Raw genomic sequence first — 20,545 nt, forward strand, 5'->3', positions numbered from 1 at the left:
AGAACCTCAGGCGTTAACATTTAGATACCGTGGAGGCTGAATCATGGCCCCAGAATGTCCACAGCCTAATCCACAGACCCTGTAAGTGTTATCTTATATGGTTAGCAGGACTCAACTTACCCTTAACTTAATCACATTAAGGCTCCTGAAATGGGTAGGATTACCCCAATGAGACAAATATAATCACAAGTGTCAGGGAGACCTGACTACAGAAGAGGAATCAGTGACCAAGGGAGCAGAGACCAGAGTGATGTGCTCACCAGCCAAGGGATGCCGGTGGACACTAGAAGCTGGGAAAGGCTAGGAAGGGATTCTCCTCATTGATGCTCCAGAGGGAACCAACTTTATGGACACCTTATTTTTAGCCCCTTAAGATCTATTTTGGATTTTTGGCCTCCACAACTGTAAGACAATAAACCTGTATTGTTTTAAGCTACCAAGCTTGTGGTAATGTGTCTCTGGAAACAGACCGCAGAGAGGAAAGCCTCCCCGATCTGGCCTCCAACAAGTTAGCGGCCCCCTCCACACCCCCTCCAGGCCTCAGCCTCTCCCTTATGCCTCACACTCACTGCATCACCGAGATTGGCCTGGTCATCTACCTACTATTGAGTGGAGCCTTGCCCACCTCCCATCCATGGCCTGTCCTGACAGGACTCCACTCTCTCTCCATTGCACCCCACTCTGGACTCCCTGCCTCCAACCTGGACCACAGATGGCTGGCTGTGACACAGAACTATCTCAGACTCCTTTCCTACTGAGGCCTCCCACTGCCTGCAGGACACCATCCATGCTCTGGAACATTCCAGGCTGCAGACCCTGCCAGTTCATAGCATCAGCCTGGCCCCCCAGCTCCTGGCCCTGCACTCCTACCTCCAGCTTCACTCTTGAGGCAGCCCCTTCCCTACTCCTCAGAGGCCTGGGGAACTCCTACCTTGCTTAAGGCAATGTCCTGTGATGGATGGAGATACGCAGCGGGTCAGCAGAGGAACCACTGTGGGCCACTGGATGGAGATTGCAGGCTGGCCACGTGGAGGAGCCACTAGGAGGAGCACACAGTGCCAGCACCCTGTCCATGCTCTCTCGCTGGCTTTCCTTGGCAGCAGGAGGGCAGAACGCTCCCGAGGGCGGCATGCCTCCTCTGCCCGCCAGGGAGGATGTCGCAGCCTGACAGCAGTGGGCAGAGGCTTGGCACGGGCTGCTTCCGAGGAGGCAACAGCCAAGGTCACGAGCACTGAGCTGTCTGACTTCTCTTCCTTCAGCCAAGACTTAGAGCAAAGCAGGCAGGAGGACACAGTGGCCCATGGGCAGTTCTGTGGGACAAAGACCACCCACCTAGCAGGGGCATGAAGCCCCTCCTCCATCCTGAGGGCATGTGCCGGGACTGCAGGGGGCCTAGCAGAGCAACCCCAAAGAAGCACAGAGGACACTTCCCTCTCTGCATCTCATAAGCACAGGTGGCCAATGGAGGCCATGTCCTATTTGGCTCATACGGAGCTTTTTAGAAATTTGAAGCAATATTTTTAAATCATGAGAGTTCACATGAAAGTTCTGATGTCTGGAGTCTCTTGACAGTAAGAGGTCAAGAGAGGCACTGTCCCAGGGCCACACTTCCACCAGGTCATGCTCAGGCAAGCTAAGCAGGGGCTGCCCCTGTGGACGAGGCCTCCGGTCAGCTCTGTGCCCACGACGAGGCCACGGCTGGATATCACATGCCACCACATTCACGCTACTGTTTGCCTTTTAGTAGAGACACATTCTCTGTGTCAGTCATTGATTTTTTTTTTTAACTTATTTCATGTTTATTTTTCAGAGAGAGACAGAGTGTGAGCAGGGGAGGGGCAGAGACAGAGGGAGACACAAAATAGGAAGCAGGTTCCAGGCTCCAAGCTGTCAGCACAGAGCCTGACGCGGGGCTCAAACCCGTGAACTATGAGATCATGACCTGAGCCCAAGTTGGACACTTAACCGACTGAGCCACCCAGGCACCCCTGTGTCGATCATTTATATCAAAAGGAGGGAAATGAAAGTCAGGCCAAGGATGGGTGTTGCTGTTTTTCTTACCCTCTGCCACTGTCCTCACTGACACTGTCCACTGGGTCCTGCTGGCCTTGTGTCTTGGGATGGCAGGGCTTTCTGCTAATGGCACCATGTGCCCGACGGAGAGACCACATGCCCAGCTCATGACCCAGGGATCTCTCCCACCTTGTGGGGATCTTCAGTCTCCCACAGACAACCAGGCTCTTAGTGTCAGTGGCAAGGCCAGCTTTGTGCACGTGGTGTTGGGGCCAGCCTGGCCACAGAATGGCCCAGCTTCTCCAGGCCCCACAGTCTGGCGGAGGCAGAGGGAAATGGCCCTGCCTGAGCTGTGCCTGAGCACTGTGCCCCAAGAAGAAGCGAGGGGTGCCTGCTCCTCTAAGGATGGGCATCCCATTCACTGCACAGATGGCCCTGCACGACAGGGCTGGTTCACTTCCTCTGTAAGCTGACTGGTGGCCCCCAAGATTCCTAGGACCTGTGAATGTTACCTTATATGACAAAAAAGGGACTTTGCAGATGTGATTAGATGACAGACCTTGAGATGGGGGGAGACCCTTCTGGATCATCTGGATGGGCCCCTTAATGCAATCACATGCACTCTTACCAGAGGGAGGCAGAGGGAGACTAAACACACACACAGAAGGGGAAGAGGCAGTGTGACCAAGAGGCAGAGACTGGAGTGATGTGGCCACAAGCCAAGGGACCCCAGCAGCCACCAGAAGCTGGAAGAGACCAGGAGCAGATCGCCCCGCAGCCTCCAGAAGGAGCATGGCCCTGCCGACACTTGGTTTCTGCCCAGACATGATACTCCTGTCGGACTTGCGCCTTCCAGAACTGGGAGAGGATAACGCACTGCAGCTGTTTTAAGCGACCCAGTTGGCGGCAGTATGTCGCGGTAGCCAGAGAGTAGGAGGGAGTGACATGCCAGGGTCACCGGCTCAAGTACTAGGCAGGGCTTCCGGCCCAGACTGGGGCTCTTCTTCCCACACCCGCTGGCCCTGGCTCCCCCTCCACAGCCACAGACAGAGTTGACAGATGGCAGTCAGGGCAGGGCTCAGGCGTAGGCCCGGAACTCAGAGTAGGACCCCATCCACGTATGTGCCTAAGTGCAAAAGTGCATGCACACACCCGTACAGGCACACAAAAACCAAAAAGGCTGATGTTATATAGCCCCCCAGCAACATACTCTCCCAGACACAGGGCTGGCTCAGGGCAGGGACAGAGAATGAGGCCAGGTGCACCCGAGTGAGGCCTGGCACAGAGGAGGCCTGGAAATGCCTCCACCACCTGTCCCCAAAAGGCCGCCCTGGCCCCCTGGCCTCAGCTCTGCCCTCCTGCCCCTTCTGGGCTCCTGGGTCCAGCAGGGCTGAGCAGAAACACTTCTGCAACGTATGTAAGGCCATCAGGAGAGAAAAGGCCCCCCTCCTCTCTCTCAAGCCTTTGTTCACCCTAATACCTTCTTCCAGGGCCCAAGGGCAACACTATTATATGCTAAGCTGCTCTGAGCACATGCCAGACCCTGGCCTGAGTCTGGCAAGACATGTGAACACCTTCACTTTCCATCCATCTTCCCTGGGTAGTCTGCAGCCCAGCAACTGACCTCAGATGATGGAGACTATTCGTGATAACAATTCTCTGAGGCTGGGCGACCTCCTGAGAGCACCCCAGGAAGGCTGTTAGGTGCTCAGAGAAAACAGGACAGTGTGTCTCAGCACCCGGGAAGGGCTGTGTGGGACACACCTACCCACCCCCAATAGGTACCCCTACCCCCAACCCCACACCCAGTCAGATGCCACCACCGCCTCCCCCCCCCCGCCCCGCCGAGACTGGAAGACCCACAACAGATATTTTCCCTTCCCCAGAGAACCTCTCATATCCATGGCCCATCATGGGTGCTTCAAACCTGCTTCCGGAAGTTGCCTTGGGAGAGGGTGGGGAGGTGGGGGGGAAGCCTCAAGTCAGCACCTCCTGCTTGTTTCAGCCACAGCCATACTGATATATCAGAGTCCCCATCAGAATTCACTAGAAGAAAGGATCCCCTGGCTTACACACACGCGCGCACACACACACTATGGGCCTGGACAAGGCCCAGGCTAATGGAAAGCTGGACTGTCTAAGTTCACCGTGGGCCCTCGGCCCAGCCCCAGCATAACTTGCGTCTGGACCCCCTCCAGTCAGTGAGTGCGCCTCAGTCCTGAGTGAGTGGGAACAATCAGGCACATCCGGTGAGAAATGTACTCTCACTGTGTGGGTGGACCAAGTCACCCACACAGGGTCATGCTGACACTGGGCATGGACGTGACTGAAAGGGGACTTGGCCCCAGACCCTGGGCCTGTGGCCTGGACCAACCACCCACAGCCCCACAGCCTGGAGCCTACACACCCAAAGCCCAGGCCTGAGGTCTAAGGTCCAGGCTGGAATACCTTCACCACACCCCACCACTTTCTAGCACAATCTCAGCTTCCAACCCATGAAGCCAGCTTTTCCCAGCATCTTCTAAGGCCACTGGTTTCTAGGTTTGTTTGTAGCTTGAAATTCCTTTCCTGCATCCTAAGTTCTAACAATAGGTGGCGGGAAGGGAGGATGGATTTAACAGAAGGTACCAAAAGACCAACAGAAGCCCAGAAAATAAGGCAAAGCCAGCAAGGCCAAGGGGGAAGGCTGCCACATTCAGGAGATAGGCACCACATGGAATCTGGAATTGGAGCGAGCCCAGAGCACCTGACAGCCCCTCTTTGCAGGCTCTACCTCACCTAGACTGAGTAGAGCCCAGAAGCATCAAGCCAAAAGCCCTCAGCTCTCTGAGAAACAGGCCCTTCTGATCCCACTGGACAGAGAGAGGCCCAAACTTGCCCAAGGACAGCTGGCCAGTATAGTCCCTTATCCCTGGTCCGGGGCATTTCGCCTGCCCTATTTTCACTCTTATGCTCACGCTCTGGGGTCATTCTCCATTCCTCCCCCTGCGGAGAAGCCCATGGGTAGGAAAGAGGCAGGAAGGCTGAGCCTGAAGAAGGCCTGGCAGACAGCAATTCATCACCTGGGAAAAAGGGTCTGCCCAAAGTATTGATCAGCTCCAGAGAGCGCTGAGCTTCCTGACGGAACAATTGCTTTGCAAAGGTATCTGTTGCCACTCCTTGAAATTAGAATGGTGCCCTGCCAGCCTGCACCCAATTTATCTGTCAAGCTGGGCAGTCAGAGAGACCTGAAATAAATGAGCCCGGGCGGCTTCGGGTGATGGGAGTGTCTCGGCAAATCACAGCATAGCTGGGCTGGCCCAGCGGGGCCTTCGGGGCTCTCTGTACACATGCAGATGAGCCTGACCTAAGGCCCAGCTGCCCTGACCATCTGCAGCCAGGGGTCCATCAGGACCAGAGGCTGGGGGCTGAGCCTAGCCTAGGCACAGGCAAGGCAGCCTTATCTGGTCCCTGGGGCCCTGAGGACCGCGAGGCCTGCTAGGACCATGGTCAGACCCCAACCTGGCCTTGCTGCAACCCAGCACCCAAGATCCCAAGAAGAGAGGGGAGGTTTGGGCTGGAGGTAGGCCAAGACTCCTTGAAGGGTCTGAGGGGCTACAGCCAGCAGCTGTCACCATGCCCATCCAGAAGCTCCTTCCATGCTCCTGGGCCCAGAGAGCACCTTGGTTCTAAGTTGAAAAAGAAAGAAAAAAAAAAAAATGATCTGAGTCTGTGTACAGGCTGCCGAAGCTGCTAGGAGCACTTCTGGGGTCTTCGTCCTGCCCTCCCCTCCCCTCGCGGCATCTGGCTGTCTCCCAGAGGAAGCAAGGTCCAAATGGGGCCTGAAGAGAACTCAGGACCCTTCTCTGGGAGTGGCCTGGAAGGGGCAGTCAATCATCATTGCAGGGAAAGTGGACCACACAGAAGGAAGGAGAGGCTGTCTGGGGCCAGCAGATATCTTCTTCAGAGAAACAGGCTCAGACATGGGCACCGAACTCGGGCCCAAGTGCAGGCCTAGTCTGTGCTTCCCCGGCTCCCTGACACTTGCTGGTTGTGGCCCATGTGCAGCCACAGCAGAGTCCCCCGCCCAGCACCCCAGTACTCCCACCGTGCCATGTGGTCAGTGAGAGCAGAGCTCACGCTCAGCCTGGGACCAGGCCTGCAGAAGGGGTGCCTGGGTCCCCGGGGACACAACCAGGGCTTACCAAGCAGCCTTACCTGTGTCCAGGGCCTGTGGCCCCCCCAGAGGAGGGGATCTGGGAGTGGGTGGCCGGCGATACACCACATGCACACGGCCCTGCTCAGCCTCCTCAGCTGCCAGCCCCTTCTCCAAGGGCTCGATGAAGAACTCCTCCTCTTCCATACGGATCAGGCCAGCCTGTGGGGCAAAAATGAAATGGTTCAAATTCCCAGAGCACAGCAGACAGACCAAGGAGGGGTCCCAGAGGGAAGAACCTCCCACCAGACTGATAGGACCAGAGGGACCCTGCCCAGCACCCCAGCTAGGTGTCAGGCTTGAACCCCAGGCCGGGGTGGGGGCACACACACATGACCCCAGAAGTCTCATCTGCCCAGAGCCTCCACTTCTAGTCACTGAGGCCAGAGCCCTGGAGCGTGGTGAGTCTGCATGAGTCTGAGTCGCCCCCACGCCCTCCTCCCAGAAGCCTAAAATCCAAGACAAAGGCCAAAACTGTCAACTGGGGACTACATCTGCCGCAGACATGGCCAGCTAGACCAAAACAGTATTTTCAAAAGTTCTGAACCCGACCCTCAAAATGATGAGATTTCGGGTCTCAAAACTGGACTATTCCAGCTTCCCTTGTGAAACACACGCTGACCACAGTGCACGCCACGGACACAGCATGCAGCTCTGAGGCCGGCCACGGTCCCCATCCCCCACCGTCTACCCCTACCTATACCTACATCAGTCACCGGCCCAGACTCCGCAGCAACTGGACTGCTGTCTCCCCCAAGACCGGCTGTAGCCGCCTCCCCCCTCCCCGTGCTGGAAAGCCTTTCCTGGACCCCTGTCCCTGTCAGGATTCAGGCTGCTCTGTACTGTGGCATCCAAAACTCTCAGCTTCCCACTGCCCCCCACCCCCACCCCCAGTCCCTAACTCGCACACCTCACACCAGTGGCCGGGACAGCCCCTCCTTCCAATTCAGCACTCACAGCTAGGCCTTCTCACCTTGGCCATCTGGCAAACTCCCCTTCTTCCTTCAGCACCTCGTTCAGATCCCCCAACTGCAGGCACAGGGCCCTACCCTCCCTTTGGCCATCCATCCAACTTCCATGCTTTTGATTTTCAATCTATTATCCATAAACTGGTGGTCTCACACTGGGGGGCCCCACTGTGTCAACCTGCAGATACATTTCCTTTAGATCACACATTTATGACCCATTCAGGGTTCTGGGTGGGTTTTTAAAAACCATTTTACTGAAATATGATTGGCATGTAAAAAGATGTGTACAGTTAATGTATACAACTCAATGAGTTTGGGAATAAGTATCACTCATGAAACCACCACCATCAAGGGCATAAACATATCCATCACCTTCAAGTTATCTTCCCACCCCCTTTATTATTATCATTTTCTCATGGTAAGAACACTTCATATGATATTTGACCCTCTTAGCAAATTGTAAGTATATGATAGAATATTGTTAGCTACAGGCACTGTGCTATATAATAGATCTCCAAAACTTAATTTGCATAACTAAAATTTCGTACCATCACCTCCCATTTTCCCCTCCCCTCAGCCTCTGGCAACCACCATTCTACTCCACTGCTATAAGTCTGAGTATTTTATTTTACTTTTTTTTAAGTTTATTTATTTTGAGAGCAACCATGAGCAGGGGAGAGGCAGAGGGAGAGAGAGAATCTGAAGCAGGCTCCACACTGTCAGCATAGAACCTGACACGGGGCTTAATCTCATGAACCATGAAATCATGACCTGAGCTGAAATCAAGAGTCAGATGCCCAACTGACTGAGCCACCCCAGGTGCCCCAAGTTTGAATATTTTAGATTACATTTGTCTTTCTGTGTCTAGCTTATTTCACTTAGCATAGTATCCAGTTTCATCCCTGTTGTCACAAACAGCAGGATATCCTTCTTTATAAAGGCTGAATAATACTCCATTGTATATACAAACCACATTTATCAACCTGTCATCTACAGGTGGACATTTAGGTTGCTTTCTTGCCTATCATGAATAATGACACAATGGATATGGGAGTGCAGATATCACTTCAATATTCTGTTGGCATTTCCTCTATATACATACACACAAGTGGGACTTCTAGATCATACAGTAGTTCTATTTTTAATTTTTTGAGGAATCTCCATAGTGACATAGTGACAGAACCAGCTCACATTCCTACTCACAGTGCAGAAGGGCTCCCTGTCTCCACATCCTCACCAACACTTGTTATTTCACATTTTTGATAACCACTCTAACAGATGTTATGCGACATGGTTGGCTTTGATTTGCATTTCCCTGAGGTTGAGCACCTTTTATGTATTTATTGACCATCTGTATGTCTTCTGTGAAAAAAATGTCTAATGTAAGCCCTTTGTCTATTTTTTTAATCAGATTTTTTTTCTGCTTTGAGTTGTATAACTTCTGTATGTATTTTGGATATTAACCTCTTATCTGATACATGCTGCTTTGCAATATTTTCTCTTATTCCACAGGTTGGCTTTTCATTTTGTTGATGGTTTCCTTTGCTGTGCAAAAGCTTTTTAGTTTGATGTAGTCCCACTTACTGATTTTTGGTTTTGTTGTTTATACTGTTGGTGTCATATCCAAAAAATCATTGCCAAGACCAATGTCAAGAAGTTTTTTCCTATATTTTCTTCAAGTTTTATGATTTTACGTTGAAGTCTTTAATCGATTTCGAGTTAATTTTTGTGAGTGGTGCAGGACAGGGGTCCAATTTCATTCTTTGGCATGTTATTATCCAACACTATTTATTGAGGAGATTATCTTTCCCCATTGAGTATTCTTGGCTCCTTGGCCAAATATAAACTCACTGTGTTATGTGTGGGATTATTTCTGGACCCTCAATTCTGTTCTATTTGTCTATGTGCCAGTATCATACTGTTTTGATTACTATAGCTTTGAAATGCAGTTTGGAATCAGAATAATGCCTCCACCATTTTTTGTTTGGCTATTTGGGGTCTTTGATGGTTCCATATAAATTTTACGATTGGTTTTCTATTAGAATTTGGAATTTTGATAGAGATTCCATTGAATCTAGACATGGCTCTGTGTAGTATGGACATTTTAGCATCATTAACTCTTCTGATCCATGAACAAAGTATATCTTCCCATTTATTTGTATCTTCTTCAGTTTCTTTCATCAATATCCTTGCGTGTGTGTGTGTGTGTGTGTGTGTGTGTGTGTGTGTGTGTGTAGATCTTTCACTTCCTTGGGTGATGTGATGTGTGTTTAGAGTGATTGTAAATGAAATTGTTTTCTTCCTTTGTCAGATAGCTCACTGTTCTCATATAGAAATGTAATTGATTTTTGTATGTTGATTTTTGTATCCTGAAACTTTAACCAATTTGATTAATTCTAACAGTTTTCTGATGGAGTCTTTAGGATTTTCTGTATATAAGATCATGTAACCAGAAAATATAGACAATTTTACTTCTTCCCTTCCTATTTGGATGCCTTTTATTTCTTTATCTTTCCTGACTATTCTGGTTAGAAGTCTCACTACTGGGGCACCTGGCTGGTTCAGTTAGAAGAGCATACAACTCTTGTTCCTGAGGTCAGGAGTTCAAATCCCACATTGGGTGTAGAGATTACTAAATAATAAATAAGCTTAAAAAAATTGTTCCAGTACTAAGTTGAACTGGAGTGGTGGGAGTGGGCATCCCTGTTTTGTTCATTATCTTAGCAGGAAAGCATTTAACATTTCACTATTGAGTATGATAATAGCTGTGGGTTTGTCACATACAACCTTTATTATGTTGAGCTATGTTCCTTCTACACCCAATTTGTTGAGAGTTTTATCATGAAAGGAAGTTGAATTTTGTCCAATGCTTCTTCTGCATCTATTGGAATGATCATATGAATTTTGTTTTTCATTCTGTTAAGCTGGTGTATCACATTTATTGATTTGCATATGTTGAAACAACCTTGCATCCCAGGGATAAATCCTACCTGATAATATGCATGATCCTTTTAATGTGCTATTGAATTTGGTTTGCTAGTATTTTGTTGAGAATTTTTGCATCTATATTCACCTGGGATATTGGCTTATAGTTTTCTTTTCTTGTAGCATCCTTTTCTGGTTTGGGCATTATAAAATGAGTTTGGGAGTGTTCTTTCCTCCACAATTTTTTGGAAGAGTTTGAGAAGGATTGGCATTAGTTCATCTTGAAATGTTTGGTAGAATTTAGTTGTGAAATCATCTACTCTGGGGCTTTTCTTTGTTTGGAAATATTTTTGATTATGGGTCCAATCTCCTTCTCATTACTGGTCTGTTTAGACTTTCTATTTCTTCCTGATTCAGTCTTGGTAGATTATATGATTCTAGGAATGTATCCACTTCTTCAAGGTTGTCTAATCTGTTGTTGTATACTTGTTCATAGTATTCTCTTACGATCCTTCATATTTCTGTGATATTGGTTATAATATCTTTTTAAATTTTATTTACATCTTTATTTGGTTTTGTTCATCTTTTTATTGTTTTTCTATTCTCTACTTATTTTAGTCCTGAAATTATCTTTGTTATCTCCTTCCTTCAGCTAACTCTGGGCTTAGTTTGTTTTTCTTTTCCAAGTTCCTTGAGGTGTAAAGTTATGCTGTTTATTTGAAATATTTTTTATTGTAGGTATTTATCACTATAAACTTCCTTCTTAAGGAAAAAAAAAAGAAGTTAGAGTGGAAGAGAACCAAAGCATAAAAGACTCTTAAAAACTGAGAACAAACTGAGGGTTGATGGGGGGTGGGAGGGAGGGGAGGGTGGGTGATGGGTATTGAGGAGGCCACCTTTTGGGATGAGCACTGGGTGTTGTATGGAAACCAATTTGACAATAAACTTCATATATTGAAAAAAAAACAAAAAACAAAAAACAGAAATAAAATAAACTTCCTTCTTAGAACTGCTTTTGCAGTATCACATAAGTTCTGGTATGTTGTGTTTCCATTTTTGTTTGTTTCAAGATACTTTCCTTATTTCCTTTTTGATTTCTTCTCTGACCCACTGGTTGTTCAAGAATGTGTTGTTTAGTTTCTGCATATTTGTGAATTTTCCAGTTTTCCTCCTGTTGTTGATTTCTAGTTTCATACCACTGTAATCAGAAAAGTTACTTGGTATGATTTACATTTGCTAAGATTTTTCTCCACCCTAACATGTCATCTGTCCTGGAGATTGTTCCATGTGCACTTAAGAAGAATGTGTATTCTGCTGTTATTGGATGGAATGTTCTGTATACATGTTAAGTCCATTTGGTCTAAAGTATGGTTCAAGTCCAATGTTTCCTTATTGATTTTCTGTCTGAATGATCTATCCACTATTGAAAGTGGGGCTACTATTATTGTATTGTTGTCTCTCTCTCCCTTCGGACCTATTAGTATTTGATTTATTACATTTAGGTGCTCTGATGTTGAGTGTATATATACATTTATACTTCTTATATTCTCTTGATGACCACTTTACAACTGTATAATGACCTTCTTTTTCTCTTGTTACAGTTTTTGACTTAACTCTATTTTATCTATTATAAGTATAGCTACCCCTGCTCTGTTCTGTTTTCATTTTCATGGAATATCTTTTATCATCCCTCCACTTTAAGGCTAAGTGTGTCCTTAAAGCTGAAGTAAGTCTCTCGTAGGCAGCATATAGTTGGGTCTTCCTTTTTTTTCAATCCACTCAGTCACTCTAAGACTTTTGATTGGAGAATTTAACCCATTTACATTTAAAGTAATTATTGATAGTTAAAGACTCACCAAAGCCATCTTAATTGTTTTCTGTTTTATAGTTCCTTTGTTCCTTTCTCCCTCTCTTGCTGTCTTCTTTTGTGAGTTGATGATTTTTTACAGTGGTATACTTTGATTCTCTTCTCTTTATCTCATGTGCATCTCCCATAGGTTTTTGTTTTGCAGTTACTCTGAGGCTTACTCATCTTACAGATATAATAAATGTTGATAACATCTTAGTTTCTTTTTTTTTCAAAATCATTGTTATTTTATTGAAATGTTTCACCATTTGGAGATGTAAGGCTAAAATAGGACTAGGGTGCCTGGGTGGCTGAGTCAGTCAAGCATGTGGACTCTCAGTTTCAACTCAATGATCCTCTGCATTGGGCTGACCTGCCAGAGCAGAGTCCGCTTGGGATTCCCTGCCCTTTCCCTGCTCATTCTCAAAGAACCTGAACTAGGACTTAATGTAGAATAAAGGGGTGTAAGGCATTCACACATGTCGGATGGAAAACAGGTCCTTGGTTTCTTACTACAAAGATTTCCCATGGACTAAAGGCTGTACAACACTCCATTAGAACAGAAATGGCTGTAGGGGGATCCAGTCTGCAGGAGGGATGGCAGGGCTGGAGGCTGCACCTCAGGTCCAGGACAGCAGGCTGGGAAGAAGTTAGGTTACTGCATTCACCAAAAAGCACTTACACTTTCCAGTCTCTAAGATGCTGAGTATTTCCTCAGACAAGGATAACAACTTAATTTCAATTGAACACAAAAACTCTCCCTTTTATTTTCCACTCCCACATTTTATGTTTCTGATGTCACAATTTACATCTCTTCATACCATGTATTCATTGACAAATTATTATAGCTATAGCTATTTTTAATACTTGCATTCTTTAACCTTTATATTAGACCATATTACAGTATTAAAGTATTCTGAATTTGATTATATACTTTATGGGGGTGTTATATTTTTTCACATGTTCTTATGTTACTAATTAGCACCCTTTTGTTTCAGCTTGAAGAACTCCTTTCAGCATTTATTTTTTTTAATGTTTATTTATTTGAGAGAGAGAGAGTATGTGCATGCACATGTACATGTGGATGCGCAGGTGAGGGGGAGAGAGAATCCCAAGCAGGCTCTTTGCTGACAGTGCAGACACAGGGCTCAATCTCACTCACAATGATGAGATCATGACCTGAGCCAAAATCAAGAGTCAGATGCTTAACCAACTGAGCCATCCAGGCACCCCTCAGTATTTCTTGTAAAGTAGGACTAATGTGATGAGCTTTCCTCAGCTTTTGTTTGGTTGGTAAAGTCTTTATCATGTCTTCATTTCTGAAGGACAACTTGGCAAGATAAAGTATTCTTTGTTGATAGTTTTTCTTTTTTTTTTTTTCAGCACCTTGAATATATCCTCCCCATCTTTTCTGGCCAGCAAGGTATCTGCTGAGAAATCCACTGAGAGCTTTATGGGGTGGGGGGTCTCTGGTAAGAGAGAAATTTTTTCTCTTGCTGCATTTGAAAGGATCTCTTTGTCTTTGACTTTAGATGGTTTACTATAATGTGTCTTGGAGAAGATCTTTCTAGATAGAAATTTGGGGGTGATTTTCATGAACTTGGATTCCAAATCTCTCCCCGGGTTTAGGAAGCTCTCAGCCAGTATTTCTTTAAATAAACTCTCTGCCCCTTTCTCCCTGTCTTCTCTTTCTGGAATTCCAATAATGCATAGATTGTGTCTCTTACTAGTGACCCATAAGCTCTATGGCCTTCCTCCATTCCTTTTCATACTCTCGCTCCTCTGACTGGATAATTTCACATGATCTGCCTTCTACCTCACTGACTGTCTCTTCTACGTGGTCCAATCTGATGTTGACACTCTCTATTGAATTCTGCACTCCAATCATTCTGTTTTTAAACCCCAATATTTCTGTTTGGTTCTTTTTTATGTTTTCTCTTTGTTAAACTTTTCATTTTGTTCTTGTGTTGTTTTCCTAGCTCTCTTAAGCTCTCTGAGGAAACTTAGAATGATTATTTTGAATTCTTTATCAGGCAATTCATGTATCTCCGTTTCTTTCAGATCAGTTGCTGGAAGTTTACTGTGTTCTTTTGATGGGGCCTCATTTCTCTGATTCCTCATAATCCCTGTAGCCTTGCATAGGTTTCTGTGCATTTCCAGACTTTATAAGCTGACTTCAGTAAGGGAAGACCTTCATCTGCAGGTGGGAGCACACTGGGTCATGTTGTTGACATCTGGCCCCCAGATCTGGTGGGCAAAAGCAGGGCACCAACTGCAGGGGGTGTGTGGTGGTTCTGGGTCCAGGGGGGAGGCAGGGTGAGTAGGGAAGACATGATGTTTCATTGGCTTAGGATGCTAGAATCCACAACATTGACAAGTTCATGGTCCCTGGAAAGCACTATGGGGGTCTTCAATGGCTACAAGCACTCTTGGGGTCTTCAGTGGCGCCTTCAGGTCTAGTGGCTAGGGATCAGGGCAGGCAGTGGTAGTGGCCAGACCTGTTGGTATGCACACACTCAGCTATGGGGATCAGCTGCAGGTGCCTGTCGAGTGGCAGGGTCTTGTTTCATATATACTTGTGACAAGAGCCAGGACCAGCAGTAAGAACCAAAGCCAACCACAGACACACTAACAGTTACCAGTGACCTAGCTGTCACTGTGCACTCCCATAGTGGCAGGGTCTCACCACAGGCACACACATGGCAGTGGAGGTTGGTGACAAGAGTCAGGTCAGCAGTATGCATGTGTACAGCTGAAGGGGTTAGCCCTGTGTATACATAGCAATGGGGGTCAGCCACAGGAGTCTAGGCTGGTGTTCTGCACTCGTGCAGCCACAGAGGCCAGGGAAGGCTGCTGATGCAGATCCCAGGCTTGGGGGGAGGGTGTGGGAAGAGGGAGCAGGAGGGACTCAAGCAGCTAGTGTCTGTAAGCGTGAAAGCGTGTGGGATGAAAACTCAGTGGTAAAATCTGCAGGCTCTAGAGGCACCTGGGTGGCTCAGTTGGTTAAGCATCTGACTCTTGATTTTGGCTCAGGTCGTGATCTCACAGTTTGTGGGATCGAGCCCTGGCGCTGGGCTCCACGTTGACAGCATGGAGCCTGCTTGGGATTCTCTCTCCCCCTTTCTCTCTGCCCTTCCCCTTCTCTCTCTCTCTCTCTCTCAAAAACAAACTTTTTAAAAAATCAATTTAAAAAATCTGCAGGGGTCCATAGCAGCTGTGCTGACCATCGGTTTCTTCAGCAGTGAAAACTGCTGGGGTCCCCTGTGGAGTGGACCACGGGGAACCATGGTCATCCCTAATGCTGGTAATTCTTGTCCTTCTTCTTTGTTCCTAGCCATCTCTATACCTCTCAGCTTCACTGGTTTCTGGATGGGGTGACACAGAGTGGGTCCTTTGTTCACTGAGAGGCTAGGGAAGCTGGTCGCACACCCCACTCTCCCTTTCCCGGTGTGGGAAACTCATGCTGGGGAAGTTCCCTCTTGGCACAGAGCAGCGCTAGCCCGGGGGACGGGGTGATACAGACAAAATGAAGCTGCCTTCCTTTTCTTCTCGTGCCATTTTTCTCAGGGTTTTTGTTCTACTGTATTGCCGAAGTTTAAGTGGACTCCTGAGTTTTCCTGGAGATGTTTTTGTTGGTGGATAGTTGCCTAATTATTCATCTTCTTTGGGGGATGGAGGCTGAATCCCCTACTCTGCCAACTTGGTGACCTCACTCTAAGCTTCTTAAAAGCTTAAATTAGTTGCTCCAACTTAAGAATCAGAGGATTTCACATAAATGACCAGATTTTCAAATTCTCTCAAAACATCAGAAAAGCTGGCATTTCCGGCTGCCCATCTAACACACCAGCGTAGCTGGCACTGGCCAGGAGTTCCCTCGAATTCTCCTCTCCAGCCTCCAGGGAGAATGTGGCCCTGCCAACACCCTGACCTTGGCCTCCAGACCTGTGAGAGAATAAGTTTCTCTTGTTCTCAGTAATTTGTTACATCAGCTGCAGAAAATGAATACAGGATCCCAGTGGGCAGTGGGATGAAGGGGGTGGCCATTCTCTGAAGGGCACAGGATTGGAGAGAAGCAGGCACGGCAGCCCCCCCAAAGACGTGGGTTTGCAGCATCTCGGTATTCTGGGGAAGGGGTCTAAGATGCAAAGGAAGAGTAGGAGCCAGAGCTATGGGGGCCAAGACCAGGGTGCCAAGGTCACCAGTCTGTGGGAGGAGTGAGGGGAGGACAAGCCTGTGAGAACTCTGCAGGCCCTACACTCTGACTCATGCCCGGGTCCCAGGGTCCCATCAGGCCAGGCAGGGAGTGAGCAAATGCTTGCGGATGAGTGAGTAAATGACCCCACAACAGTGGGGCATGTCCTCTGAGACACAGGAAAGGCGGGGACATCATGGGCCATCCCCTTCCAACTGCCTTGTGGGTGACTGTGGACAACAGCAAGAGTTCCTTCCTCCACAGTGCCACTGACATCTCCCACATTTGTGGTTTGGGGGCAGACTGGTGTCTCAAACCCATCTTATCAAAGAACCCATTCAAGTACACGTGGGAACTAGCCACGCAGTCCAGAGTCAGCGTTCTGGGTTCCCAGCTCTGTTTCTTCCTGACCAGGTGACCTCAGCCAAGGTGCTAAGGCTCCCTGAGCCTCCAATGAATTGCCTGTAAACAGAGTTGATCATCCCTCCCCATCACATGGTTGCTGCAGGAGCAGATACAGCCTGGGACACAGAACTGGAGCACAGGCTGACGGTGCTCTGCAACCCAACTGATGTCATCCACCTGCTTGCTTTGCAAATGAGAGAACTAAAACCCAGGGGTGGGAAAGCCTGCTGGGAACACATACGGTCTAGGAATCAGACCCAGACCCCAGGTGGAGGGAGCATCTCCCGGGTGGGACCCTGGGCCAAACCAGACCGATTGTGGCAATTAGGGGGCAAGACAATAAGACACCAGCAAACAGCAAGGCAACCCCCTCTTCTGGAGGGACTCTTGCACCCCAGACTAGGAGCCATCTATGCCACAGCCTGATGGCCCTGGGGTTATTCTAGAGGGACCCAATGTGACAACCCAACCTGGTGAGGAGCGGCCCTCTCTGGCCTAAAAGATTTCAGAAGAGTTAAGGGTCTCCCTACATGCCAAGGTCAGGCTCTCCTCCCTGGCTGGCCTCCTGCTGGGCTGACCCAAGGGCACTGAATCTGATGCTGTCCTGAGCCACAGTCAGGAGACCAGGGCCCAAGCTGGCCCAGCTGCCTGGAAGGAACCCTCCCAAGGACCCATCTCAAGGGCACAGAGCACACTGAGATAAACCTGAAGCATGATGCCAGGTTACTCAGGTTTCCTCGTGAAACCAGAGACTTCTAACTGACAGTGCTCACAAATGGAGCAGGCAGACACCTGCCCCAAGATCAGCGCATGACCCCACAGAATCCAGAGGCTGACCATGTGAGACCAATGGATGACCACCCCCAGACCAGCATCTGGTCACCCTGAGACTGCAGGCTGCCCACCTCAAGACCAGCACTGCCACCCCAGGACCAGTGGATGGCCACCTGAGACCAACATTTGGTCACTCCTCCCCACCACTGGCTGGGACACGCTTGGTGGGGGCTCTTCAGAAAGAAAGTGGGGTTTCTTTTATTGCCTAAATTTCAAGCATCTTAGTATGCATCCCAGGAATGATCTGTCTAGAAACCTGCAAAAGAAAATTGACAAGAGAACAAGGTACAGAACGTGGGCTACGTTTTGCTGAGTTTTTTTCCCCCCGGGACTTTGATTTTCCTGCTGCCAGGGGCACATGTATCTGTTTCTACATGTAATTTTCATTAATAAGAATCTGTTTCCTCTCCCCACTTAATAAATATTAAAGAAGTCCCTGAAGGGCACTCCATCAAGATCCCACTTGTGTCTGTCCAGCTTGGTGTCCCTTCGCAGGGCTGGCCCCCCGACACTGGCTCTTGCCCCAAACCCACTCTGTTCTTGAACTCCGTGACCGTCTGCACAACCTAGCCAGGAGGGAGGATCACAGGGAGGGCTCTACTGCAGTGGCCTGGAACCTGGTAGCGCTTCAGCCATCAAATCCACTGGCTGGTCCTCAGAACCTGGTGAATTAGAAGATGCCTGCCCTACCCCTTCCTTCTTCTATGGCTGTTCCTTTGCTATTTGGTTTATGATGTAGTCACTAGAAATAGACATTAGGCGTTAAAAAAAATTATAAGAATCCAAAGACTTAACAGATATCCTCTGTTACTTTGAATTTTGTGGTTTTTTAAATTTTTTTAAGTTTACTTATTCATCTTGAGAGAGAGAGCACGAGCACACAAAAGTGGTAACAGGGCAGAGAGAAGGAGAGACAGAATTCCAAGCAGGCTCCATGCCATTAGCGCAAAGCCTGATGCAGAGCTTGAACTCACGAACTGTGACATCATGACTTGAGCCGAGACAAAGAGTCACTTAACTGACTGTGCCACCCAGGTGCCCCTAATTTAATTTTTTAAAATTTTTTAATGCTTTTTTTTTTTTGAGAGAGAGAGAGAGAGGGAGCAGGGGAAGGACAGTGAGAGAGAAGGGAACAGAGGATCCAAAGTGAGCTCTGTGGTGGCAGCAGAGTCTGATGTGGGGCTCGAACTCACAAACCATGAGATTGTGACCTGAGCCAAAGTCAGATGCCCAACCGACTGAGCCACCCAGGTGTCCCTGTTACTCTGAATTTTAAAGTATTTAAAACACTGACACTCTCAGAGCTGGGGTCTCCCTGGAAAGCAAGGCACCCAGCCCCCTGTCTTCACTGGCTTCTTCAGTGGGAGCTGCAGGCTGTAGCAAGCAGCAGGCTCCCACGCGTGTGTGATGGGGGACCGAGGCTGTCACTCAATCTTGTCATTCTTGCAACCTCCAGTACCAAGGCTGTCAGGTGCTTGTCAGGGTTGCAATGGTGACAATCAAGAATAGAAAGAAAGGAATATGCTGGTCCAAAAACAGAAGGATCCAGACTCTGACAGGGGACAAGGCAGCACACGCCTGCATCAGCCTGCTGTCACCCAAAACTTGACTTTGTTCTGAAACACACACACACACACACACACACACACACACACACACACGTGCACTTGCCACAGGAATCCCCCAGAACACTGGCATCTGGTAAGATTTCCATTCCTGGAGCTATTTTAGCTCTGACAGAACTATATCCATTCTTCTCTCCTCCCTTTTGGTAATGATGGTCTAGTGTACTGCCAAAAAAGGACCTGCCACTTCCAAGTCATCTAGGGCATGTTCTTTTCCCTCCCAGCCACCTGGGGAAAATAAGAGCACGGCCCTGGAAGCTTTATGGGTGTGTGGGGAGTGCTGGACCCTAAATGCCACACATCACAAGCATAAGGACTATTGTCCCATGAGAGTCCCAACCAGCAGGGGCTCCTTCTCAGTTCAGCACCACAGAGCATGTTTTATAGAGTCATTTTCCCACTTTCCCAAAAGGAGCACCAGCCATCTGTAGGAGGCACTGGCCGCCAGCACATGAAAGCAATCCCACAGAAACATGTGTCCTCTCCCCTACATCTCCATACACTATTGCTCTGTGCCTTCCGGAACATGCCCTTCTGGAGAAGTCTGTGGACACCCTTGAGGCTGAATCCTTGCCTCCCCTGCTCTCTGCCTCATTTGGTGGATCCATGTGGCCTTCTTTCCTCTTGGGGAGCCATCCCTCCCCACAGTGTGCAGGCCAGGTGGAAGGGGAGGCTGTTGCCAGAGCCAGCCTTGTGGTGTCCTCCCCAGCCAAGTGACACAGACAGGTCATGGAGGACCACAGTCCCCAGCCTGTGCACCACACAGCCTCAGTAAGTTCACCCAGCAGGCCCTTCCCTGTCTTGGGGCCTTGAGATCCTTTGCTCCAGAAAATCCTTCTTTTGCCCTCAGCTGCCCAAGGTTTTCCGATACACAAAACCATGCAGCCCCAACAGACACGTGTGCCAAGCGAGTGCTAAGGAAAGCAGGACCTCACTTCGAAGGGCAGAGTAGAGGGAGGGACTGACAAGGGGAGCAAGCCCTGGATACAGAGCCAGGAGACCCGGCTTGGAATCCTGGTCTGAGGCCAGCGCTGTTCCCTCTGCAGCCCATAGCTGCCTCATCTGCGAAGTGAGGAGCTGGGCCAGGTGACCTGGGAATTAGGCACTGGTCCTCTTTCCATAATTCCATGGGACCTGAAAGGGCCAAAACAACTGAAAGCAGGAACCCCACACCTCGCCTGAAGCATTGTCTCTCCCCGTAAAAGAAAGGCCATAGCAGCTCACTCTCCCAGTCTGGACAGACCCCCAAGTGCCCTGCTCTGTGCCTGGGCTCCCCCTTTGTGCTTCAGTGTGGCAAGTCTCTGCCCTTCATTCCTAAGGGGCTTTGTGGTACCTGAGTGACCCCTGGGCTTGAGTCCCGACAGCACGCACAGCAAGTTCTACAGAGGTCTTTAAATATGATGCCATTTCAAATTCCCCTAAGATTATGTAAGGCAGAACACTCCATATCCAGGGGACTCTAAGGTTTAAGGACGTCAAACTACTAGATCAGCTCTCCCTGTGGGCCAGGAGTGGGCTTGGGAACACAGACCAGCCCCTCAC

The 20,545-nt window shown here is 48.5% G+C and overlaps 1 protein-coding gene across 1 annotated transcript in view; it reads right to left on the reverse strand.

Annotated features, from left to right (window-relative positions):
* Positions 1–20,545, reverse strand: part of ADAMTS2 (ADAM metallopeptidase with thrombospondin type 1 motif 2) — a 243,032-nt gene that overhangs the window by 158,180 nt on the left and 64,307 nt on the right. Inside the window, exon 3 of the mRNA XM_060636396.3 lies at positions 6,211–6,370. Coding sequence (XP_060492379.1) covers positions 6,211–6,370 — 160 coding nt within the window. The remainder of the gene's footprint in view (positions 1–6,210; positions 6,371–20,545) is intronic.

This window comes from Panthera onca, chromosome A1, assembly GCF_046562875.1.
Source record: "Panthera onca isolate mPanOnc1 chromosome A1, mPanOnc1 haplotype 2, whole genome shotgun sequence".
Lineage (NCBI taxonomy): Eukaryota > Metazoa > Chordata > Mammalia > Carnivora > Felidae > Panthera > Panthera onca.